The 10,411-nt window shown below is 38.7% G+C and overlaps 2 protein-coding genes across 4 annotated transcripts in view; one reads left to right on the top strand and one right to left on the bottom strand.

The window, feature by feature from the left end:
• Nucleotides 1-181: 181 nt before the first annotated feature.
• LOC118827477 lies at nucleotides 182-5,635 on the top strand. 2 transcript variants are annotated; one of them, XM_036598847.1, is made up of 5 exons: nucleotides 182-429; nucleotides 513-611; nucleotides 758-1,273; nucleotides 2,468-2,671; nucleotides 2,894-5,635. In XM_036598847.1, the coding sequence occupies exons 1-5, from the start codon at nucleotides 423-425 to the stop codon at nucleotides 4,585-4,587; spliced, it is 2,520 nt and encodes an 839-aa protein (XP_036454740.1). In that variant the 5' UTR covers nucleotides 182-422; the 3' UTR covers nucleotides 4,588-5,635. The 2 variants fall into 2 exon arrangements, with proteins under 2 accessions (XP_036454740.1, XP_036454739.1); XM_036598846.1 differs by having other exon boundaries at nucleotides 2,852-5,635.
• Nucleotides 5,603-10,411, bottom strand: part of si:dkey-21e5.1 (potassium channel subfamily T member 1) — a 127,561-nt gene continuing 122,752 nt past the window's right edge. For both annotated transcript variants that reach the window (XM_036598843.1, XM_036598845.1), the window contains 2 exons: nucleotides 9,304-9,388; nucleotides 5,603-8,127 (listed from right to left, as the gene is read on the bottom strand). In XM_036598843.1, the coding sequence (XP_036454736.1) occupies nucleotides 8,010-8,127; nucleotides 9,304-9,388 (203 nt within the window). In that variant the 3' untranslated portion in view covers nucleotides 5,603-8,009. The remainder of the gene's footprint in view (nucleotides 8,128-9,303; nucleotides 9,389-10,411) is intronic.

Here is a 10,411-nt window from a genome sequence, read left to right as displayed (position 1 = left end):
TGGTTTATCATGTTTTATTTTTTTCATTCGCCTTTTTATTTATTTATTTATTCATTTTTATTCTAATAGGCACCCACTCGTGAGCATTATCAGCTAAAGTTTTACACATATGTGTTTTTATTTCTTTATTATTATTGTGTTTGTTTATTTTTCATTGTATTTTTCATGTATTGTTTGTTTGAAAGTCACCCATGTCCAGAGACGTAGCTCCTGTGGGTCTGACATGGTGTCTGCCAGCTTTACCCAACTGGAACAACTTTGGGCCACACTTCAGTGGCAGTTGCTGTATCCTTGACAGTCTTCTGAAGACATACATGTGCCCTGGCAACTGGTAAGTTTATTGTCAGTGGGTGGCTTCTGATATCAGGTATTTGCTGGATGGTAGCTGGACAGACTTTTAGAATTTGAGGATCACATAAAAAATGAAAGGTGAGTGCGAATTTCTTCTCCAATTTCATGTTAAAAGAGACTAAAACTAATATGCAAAGTGAATATCTTTACTCTCTCCACAGCTTTTCTCCTGGTCTGGGGACTTCTACAAAGTTTCGACTTTGCATTAAATGAAAGCTGCCTGCCAAGACTGGGCTATGTGTGTAAGGAGATACCGACAAGTAAGATATTTTATTGTTTTCAAGTGGGGCAACAACTTTTTCAGTGGTTCAGATGTAATGTTTTAGTAGTCAGGAATATCCTGCTTTTGGCTTAAACTTAATACCTGCAAATGTACATGTAAGTTCATATGCATGTCCTCTTCAAGGCTATCCTGCTGACATGAGCTCTCTGGTACTCTGGGTGAGCAATGTGGGAGAGATCAATTCAACTGTGTTCAACAACACACATCTGGCATCTGTCACCAGTCTCACAATGGAAAAAAATGGAATCACAGCTATAGCAGCAGGGGCCTTTGACAAGTTTCAAAACCTGAAGATGCTCAGTTTGCACAGTAATGACATCTCCCTAGTCACCTCAGCCTGGTTCACCCACAAAGTGCTAGAGGACTTCAACTTGTCAAGTAACAGGATTGTGTCCTTGAATGACGATGCCTTCCGTGGCCTGTTGGGGCTCCTCAAACTAAACTTGTCTCACAACCAGATCCAAACTATCAGCACTGGTACTTTTGTCTCCCTGAGTAACCTGAGCCATCTAGACCTTTCCAACAATAAGCTGAGTTATTTGAGTGTGGAAACTCTTCGTCCAGTCAATAACACCAAAATCTATTTGAACGGAAACCCCTGGAACTGCTCCTACACTGAGTATAGCGACTACATAAGAGGTGAACATGACTTTTTTATATTTTATTTGATATATATACAGAATGGATAATTGCAGTTTTAAAAGCTGATTGGCTGTTTTCATGTGTTAATGCCATGTTTTTAAAGTAGCACTATGTAACATTTGGGGACTTGGATACCTCTCTGGTGGAAATGTGTATTGCATGCAATATGTGGAGGAACATTTTATATTGTCAATTGTGCATTGGATCCCCACCAGTGAATCAGTCTGATGACTGCAAGCGAATTGAGAGTATTCAAAGATAACTTAGTTAAAACTTGGTGCAGAATGTTTCTTCTGAGGATGTAAGTGAATTATCTACTTCTGTCTTCATCAGTATAATGTCAGTTTTGCATTTGAGACCTAAACATCGAGCCAGATTTTCTTTTTGTGTCTGTGTGTGTGACGTTAATATGTAAAGACAGACATATGACGTGTTTGGGGGAAAAACTCTTATGAAATCGGTCCCGTCACTTCTGACTGTTAAATTATTCTTTCAGGCTTCACAGGTTGACTCATAGCAGCATGCACACACATTTTAATGTGTTTTTTTTTCTCCTGAGTCCGTAACGCTACTCTTTCAGTTTTGACCAAAAAAAAAACGTACATAGTGCTGCTTTAAATTATTAATAATTACTCTTCACGGAATGATCTTTCAACATCACACCACCTGGTTTACCGTTAATGAACTACATTGCTTGGTGGAAGAATTGTTTTTAAGATTCCTAAACATTTCTGGAAGTAATCACAGTAAGATGGCAAAATCATGAACATCTGGCTGCTTTATGCCATTTATAGTATTTGTTAAAAACAAGTGTTCGTCTGGATTGAATCATGCACAGCAGCATTACTCTGGCTTGTACACAATGCACACTTGCTAGCCACATATTAAGACACTAGGGATGTAACAATTCACAAAATTCATATTTTAGTTTGATGCTAAATTCCTAATTTGGTTTGATATGAAACAGTAAAAATAAGAAGTATCTTACATTAACATGTTAATTTTTCCAAATTTACTTACCTTGTTGTACAATTATTTCATGAGTACAATTAATTACGAGTATAGTTGCAAGATAGATGCAGCACCTATTAAATTGGCAAATGGGTGTAGTTCAGTAATTAATTTAATTAATTCTGCGTCAGCTTTATTCTCTAATGTCTTGTAGTGCCAACCTCTGTGTGTTGTGTGCAGAACTCAAAAGGGCCTCTTTGCTGGAGAATGAAATGGAGGTGCTCTGTGACAGTCCAGCATGTCTGAGGGGAGTGCCTGTATGGAATGTGTCCAAATGTGTAGAACACATCACAGCAGTAGGCCCCACAACTGGAAGCAGTCACACCCTACAACCAACACCAATTCAACCACACATTAATTGGTCTGTTCTTATCAGCTTGTTAGGTAAGTTTTCTTAATCACTGGAATGACATGATACACATGATTTGTACACAAAATAGGACCACATGTATTCGCTTCACATTACAGTTTTAAGTTGTGGTTTACACTGATGATGTATATTTTTAGACAGATGTAAATTAAACCATGTGATATGAGAAATACTAATTTAGTATCTTCTGCCAGTGGTACTTTGTGCCCTGGTACTTGTCATCTGTGTTTTGTCAGTTTTGTACCACAGAAAACGAGAGCGGAAACATCTGCAGACCATCAGACCTTCTCCAGAGGAACCAGAATGTGGAAAACAAGCACAGTTAGACTGTAGGGAAGCCCTAGAAAGTTATAAAAATGACCTGAACAAGAAACCATATTACAGAACTGAAGTTTTACAAAGGCTGGACCAGACAGTACTTGAGTCTGAGAAGATGTCACAGATTTACCACATTTATGGCACAGGAATATATCAAAACGGAGACAGAAATAACCGAGCCAAATCAGCTGGACCTGTGCTCTCTAGAACTGACATCTTTGGTAGACGGTTAGAGACTGGAGTGGAAGACCGGAAAGATCTGAAAGAGCTAAAGCATGAAGAAATGCATGCCAAGTTTGCAAGTGAGAAGGACAATTACGAGAACTTTCTTGATGGGATGATGGAAGCCAGGCAGGAACAGCAAGAGTGTGGAACGGAAGAAGACTTGCAGAAAATGGAAAGGAAACATCCACAGGTCGAGAAAGTAGATGATGGTGGTGATGAGTTTAGTACCACTTTAGCAACGAGAGAAAAGCACAAGCAGAACCAAATGATAGAAGGTTTGGTGGAAAAGGAGGAAAATGCCAAAAAACAGGAATTTCTGCACAACGATTATGATTCTGTGTTCAATGAGGAGGAAGTTAAAGATAATTTGATATCCACTTTAGCAAGACATGAACTTTCTCAGCCAGGTAGTGCTGATGGTTTCCAGCCTTTTGAGGATTCTGAGACCATACCGTACCTCACCATTGGGACTGATCCAGAAAACCAAAACCAAAATCTAGAGCAGATTCCAACTGAAGCTTCCACTCATCTGGTGCCTTCAAGGTCCATTAGAAGAGTACTGACCTGGCCTCCTACAGCAGTTCAGTGGAAAAAGCAGTGGGCCCAAAATCAGCAAATCGTCAGTGTTTTCCCTGAGTTTGTCTTTGTCACTGGATGCCAGCATCAAAACAGCACATTCCCGTTCAGTACTTCTTCAATCAGCCCAGAGGCTATTTTGCAGCATCAAGTTAACATTTTTCCATCAAGCATGTCTTCAGCCAGCCCAGTAGGTATCCCACACGATAGTTGCTCTGGCTCAAACACCATACACAAATCGGCAAGACAAGAAGCTACAGATATCAAGACTGTGGAACTTTTGAAGGAAATTTCAGAGTCAACTACCCACTCTTACATTCAAAACCTCCCCAACTCAGCTCAGTATTCTGCTAAATTAAATGAAGCTCAGTATGGTATTATTAATCATAATCCTCTATTAAACAGTAAAGACTTGCTCCATAGCAGTCCACTGTCTGAGGAGATGCACCATGAAGAATCAGTGAATCCCAGTGAAGAGTCTGACATCGTAAAAAGAGGTAGCCGGACAAAGAAGAAGGATCAGACTCTCAAGAGTGAGCAGATGGTATCCAAATCAGAGAGGCAGTCCCGGATAAGAGAAAAGGAAGGAAGAGCAGCACTAAGAGGACAGAGGAATCAGTCAGGATCTGACTCAAGAGTGCCCCCTTCTGGAGGTTCTCCTAGTGATGACAGCCTGCTAGTGGATAATGAATATGCCTTCATAGATCTTTTGCATGAGGTTGTGGAGAACCATGGTCGCTGGACGCGGGAGCGGTGGAGGCAGAGCCATATGAACAAGCAAAAACATAAACAGTCAGGAAAGAGTCATTAATTTTGCTCTTTACGCTGTAAACAACAGTAATATGGAAAGTACACCAAGGAGCAACCTGGGTATCTACAGAGGTCACAGCATTTAACACAGCTGTTAAAAATTAGAAAATTATAGAATGAGAAATGTAGAATTAGTTTGAGCACTTGTAAAATGTCATCACAAGTGTGCCAATTATAGTATGATTTCCTTTATAGCATACTTTATAACTCACTTCAATAGTATTCAGTATATTGTCTGAATAATCTTACATTTGATAGTGTGCACAGAATAAAAAATAAATAAATGTTGTCAAACATGCACACGCATGCATATATAAAGTCATCTGCAGATTTTGTCAGAAATCAGATATTTCTCAGTGATTCATTGATTCCTTAACCTGAATGTAGATAAAGGTAAATTATACATTTTTTTTTTATTATTATTATTTAATATAGAAATGTTTTTAAGCATATCAACAACTCACAGTGAGAGAGCTGGCCAGTCTAAAGTACAGCCTTCACACAGGGTTAGTTGTAATGCAGTCTAACAAGCCTTCCTGAATAAAGTTTTTATGCACAGATTCATCAAAAACGTACTGAAGATGTCATTTAAATAAAATATATATTGTTTTTTCAGCATCAAAGCAGTGCATTTACGTTCCATTCCGGACATCTTCAACCAGCCCAGAAGGTATCCCACAGTATCAAGGCACCTGTTTGACACATTTTTTATTGAATTAATTGCTTTGTGTTGATTTACCAGAATTTTAATTGCCTGTTACAATTAACCTCGCCAATGGGATAAGATCTAAAAGTTGCACTGTGCTTTCAGCTGAACTGTTCATAAACAGTAGCTGCAAGACAAAATTAACATTTTCATTTGTAGTAGAGATGTGTGTGGTTTGTATAAAAAGTATTAACATTTTAAATACTTTTAAAATTAAGCAGACAAGAAACGTTACGTTGTGCCACGCGCTCCCTGTCCTAAAATCCATTCATGCAAACTCATACAACAGGTTAAGAATGGAGAAACACTGTTTCTGGCTGCATGCAGCATTTATTGAATCATTCGTACATATTGGAAGTACACAGACTTCATATAAGAAATTGTACAAAAAATGGATCAGTTCCTCTTTGCAGTGCACCGTTCTGCACAAAAAAACAGGAGCCAGCAAATGTAAACATGGGTCTCTCAAAGGTTTGGCAATATAAGGACATGCACGGTCCATTTGTCTTCTACCTCTATTGAAATGCTGACAAAACTACAGATCTTGTAAAGTACCACTTTGTTGGTAGTGGTCAGTGGTTTGGCAATGGAACAGAACATGTAACTTTCAAAAAGGAAGTCAATAGACTAGATTAACATGCACAATATGCATATCCTTCACAAATGATAACAAAATATACTGTTATCAACTCAGCAGTCCACCTAATGTTTTTCATTTGATTCATTTTAAGATAGCATGAGCAAGACAATTGAGGTAACCGGTGGACGAGAAGGGTTAGCCATCCTGTCGTCAGTCACATTTTATTCAAGGGAAAGTGTAAACGCAGGGCCGGAAAGTAGAGTTTGGATGTTTTTGCAACACCCAAAAACACTGACAGGACACTGAGTGGTTGTGTTGAAACAGGACACAAAAATGACTGGTCAAGAATTATGGCTAATAGATAGTCTTTATATGGCTGAGTTTATTTGATGGCTCTGAAATAGTGACATTTCTTCCTCCCATTCTGGATCATTAGCTCTTTGGTCCTTCCTCCTGCCAGCTCTGCTCCTTCTACTGAGTGACCTGAGATGGACCTGATTTCCAGTATATATACTGATATAGTTCATCGTTAATTGAGTGAGGATCCGCATAGGCTTTGCTTTCTGTACAACAACTATGGTAGTCTTTGGGGAGCATCATGAAGAGGCTGTAAATGAACATACTGCTGCTAAGTGTTTGAAAAATTCAATACATATATTAATCATACTTGGGCCCTTTCACAAAGTGCCCATTACAAATAAAATATTCAAAAGGTCTGCAGTTCTGACATCAGGTATCAAAAAATCCCCTGAAAATTCTTTAAACTTCCAATCTATTCTGCCTGTTTTGTTCCACCTTCCCAGTATAGCTTTAAGATCATGCAACATGTGTGGAAAAAATAAACTGTGGTGCAAAAAAAAAGAGAATTACTTTAAAATAAACTTAACAAGAAATGTTTAAAGTTAAAACTTTTATGTGTACACTTCTGCCACCTCTGTCGTTCAGGGTTAAAGGGTCATGCCATACTACGTTACTCTGTTGGGCCAACAGAGCTTAGTGCAAAATTCTAGATGTAGTTTTTGAATGGGGAACATTTAGATAACGTAACCTAATGTATGCAGAAAAAGCAAAATAATCTGCTGATTAAAAAATGAACATCTGGCACAAGCTATATTACAAAAAGGAGAACACAACATAATGTTAGTAGCTTTCAGAACAGCACTGAAACATAACCATAAGCTATAAACTGTAGGTGTATATGCTTATAAATATTCTCTATTGTATCAAATGTGTTGAGTTCATGTGTACACACTTCTATTAGCAGCCCTTCTGTGGGATATACTGTGACTAGTTTCTATCCTGTCATTATGCGTAATCCATCTTAGCAGGTCACAAGTCCTTTGAGGTGGCAGGAAGCGTCTTCATACAAACAAGTCATTCAGCATGAGGTTCAGAAAATGCACTACAAAGGTGATTAGTGTTGTAAATGTACAATGTGAAGATAAAAGATCCAAACTGGATCGATAATCTTAGATATGTAACTCGTACTAAAAGTTAAAACTTGATATTGATTCACGAATTGAACACAGTTCTTGGTAATAAAGAGTTAAATTTCACTGGGGTTTGGGCAGTTCTAAAGGCTTGTGCTTCAATGACAAAACAATACAACATAATACTATGAATACTGCAGAACCAGTGAGCATGTAAACAGATATGTACCTACATGTATGTACAAAATGGATCAGTCGTAAGTACTGTGATTAGAATGTCTCTGAAATTTCCTTTCACATCAGTGCTTGTGCCACTCTCTGACTGTCAGGCATGATCCCGTTCTCCTTGATACAAAGCCCAGTGAAAGAAATGGGCATGAACAGTGCATTTGGTCCAGAACGACTCTGTATGTTACAACCCACCTCCTGTAATCTGAAGAACAAAAAGTGCGATGACCACATCCCTGGAATTCTGCTACGATGTGCCAACAGATTCCGCCCACACATGGGTCATAAAATGGGGATTTGTATGAAATGTTGGATGCTGTAAGTGATGGGATTGTCACGGCCCTGTGGAGGGCCCTATAGAGGGCAGCATGATAGGATGAATGTAGTCGGTGGGTTGTTTGGGCTGGGGTCAGGAGGCACTCTTCATGCATGCTCCGGGGCTGAAGCAGCCTGCGGGGAGTAGAGCTGAACTCCAGCCCTCAGAGATGCGTCTCTCCTCTTGTTTCTGCACCATAGTCCTGCCTCAGCCTGGCCCCAGCCTGGCCCCCTGGGAGGTCCTCGGGTACGTGGGCCAGTGGATCAGAGCGGATGATGTACCTGGAGAAGAGAACGGCCATAATGTACTGTGTGTAGCTAAAGAATGCTACATTCTTTCAGTATTTATATAGTTTTCATTAGCTACCCTGCACTCTAAAACGTGATGTGTTCAATAACAACACTTGTGTTACCCATTTTAACACTTCTTGAGTCATACTGTTTTCTGATTTAACTCATTTTGCATTAAAAGTAACACAAAATGAATTGTCCGTAAGTGGGCACAGAAATATTTCAACACATTTTGTGTTAAAAGTAACTCAAAATGTATTATATCCAACTGAACACACTGATGTGTCTAGTTCGAGACAGAGTGTGTTGATTTGTGTAAAAACCAAGGGTGTGCAATCCTGGTCCTGGAGATGAACCAGCCTGGAGAGTTCAGATCCAACACATCCCTAAAGGCCTCCGTTATGTGGATCAGGTGTGTAAGACTAGGGTTGGATCTCCAGGAATGTGATTGAGTGCCGCTGCTATAAACTTATCCTCAATGACACTGACCTCCATTTAGATGAGTAGTTCCCAATCCTGTTTCCAGAGAGGCCACAACTATATATTGTTCTTTTTTATCCAAACACAACTGACGACCAATATTCTCATTACCAGGAACCAGGGTTTCTCAACTACTGGGATAAGTACCCTCTGGTGGTCCTTAGGCCAACACTGAGAGGGACCAAGTGGTTCATCTTGGGCTGTCAATGATAACTTTGTAATAAAAATCAATGAAAAAATAAAGGCATTCAAACATCTCTGTGTTGAAAATGCCCCAAAATTGTTTTCCTGTAGGCCTTTATGCTTTCTCATGATAAACAAGTGGGCGTTGACCTGAGAACCCCTCGACTAAGCAATTTCACTGGTTTAACAATGCTGTATGGTGAGATGCAGCCTCCATTACTTTTTAGCTACATTAACTCCAGTGCAAAACTAAAGAAGCAAACTCTGGACGCAAAACATGTTTTGGCTGATGGACTAAATTAGGTGTAAATGTAAGGAAAACAAACTGTTCTTTCAAATGAGTCCTTTAGAGCATGGAAAACAAAACCTTCAGTGCTATAATACTGCAAGCGTCTAGGGTGGCTAACTGTGCCCCAGTTTCTTGATAACAGTTAATAATTTAGGATAGAATAGTTGTTAGGTTGAGTAATTATCAAAAAGCAATATCTTTTGGCTGAGGCTTACACAATATCATTGAGCTCAAGAATAGTGTCTGGAGGAGGGTTGATCAGCACGTAGGACAGTGTGTTCTGATGATCATTCATTTCATCTGCAAAAGAAAGAAAAGAAGCTCTGTTAATGTCCCCTCAGTAGGTTTCTGCAATACACTAATTATTGAGCACTATAAAACTGGGAAATTATCTGTATCTTTAACACTTTTCTCTGCCACACTTAATCAGTCAAACTTCAAATAAGTGACAAACTAATTGCTGTGTACTACGTGATTTGAAAGTTCTGAAAAGAGACTAGAATCTAACAAAATGCTGAATAAATGGAAAAAGGAATATGTTTTTCCTGAGAGTCTGCACTCAGGTTGGTTTTCTGGATAGAGATTAAGTCTAGTCCTGGACTACAAATGGGGTTTTTCATTTGAGAATCCCAGTTCAATGAATCTATCCATGCTCCACCCACAAATGTGTTCTTTGTGGCAACTGTTACCAGTTTGAAGAAGTTTTAACAGAACATTTATAAAAATGCCATTCAGCCTAAGCTGGACCACAGTGACGCTAATCAAAAGTAGGCAGGTTGGAAGAGACAATGGTGGATTTGCCCCCAAGCTAAAAACCTGAATACACAACTCACAAAAAATATATGATCAACAGTGTAACTTTTCAAATATACAAGAAAAATAAATATCTGAAACAAATAACACAATGTATTATTACATAATCACCTGATTGCAGTTATTTGAGCTGATTAATCAAGCTGACTGCAATTACTAAGTTGTTAGCTTTCAGAATCATATGTTTACATCATAAATAATGAGAATTGGGTTTTCATCAGTTGGATTGAGGCAAATACATGTAAATAAAAGAATAAAAGAAAGCTGAAAATGCTTTTAATGAACAACACAAATTCTAACTTCCAAATAGTGCTAAAACACTTTTAGAGGGTGAGTAATGTTTGTTTATTTAAGCTCAAGCTGTGTCTGTCCAGTTGGGGGCTACTAAATAAGCTAAGCAGCAACAGCTAAGAAGCAAGATAGATAATCAGCCAATGTGGCCACTTTAGGCTTATACTTTACTAGTTGCATACAGTTAACAAAAAGCCAAATAACTGTTAATGGCAATTG

Source organism: Colossoma macropomum, unplaced genomic scaffold (assembly GCF_904425465.1).
Source record: "Colossoma macropomum unplaced genomic scaffold, Colossoma_macropomum, whole genome shotgun sequence".
Taxonomy (NCBI): domain Eukaryota; kingdom Metazoa; phylum Chordata; class Actinopteri; order Characiformes; family Serrasalmidae; genus Colossoma; species Colossoma macropomum.
Note: the sequence above shows the minus strand (reverse complement) of the source record. Positions and strands in the feature narration are given on the sequence as shown.

Bases quoted from the DNA above. Each gene is read 5' to 3' on its own strand.
- LOC118827477 (XM_036598846.1), top strand. The intron at 1,274-2,467 runs GTGAACATGACT...TGTTGTGTGCAG, and splicing joins GTATAGCGACTACATAAGAG to AACTCAAAAGGGCCTCTTTG. The intron at 2,672-2,851 runs GTAAGTTTTCTT...ATCTTCTGCCAG, and splicing joins TGTTCTTATCAGCTTGTTAG to TGGTACTTTGTGCCCTGGTA.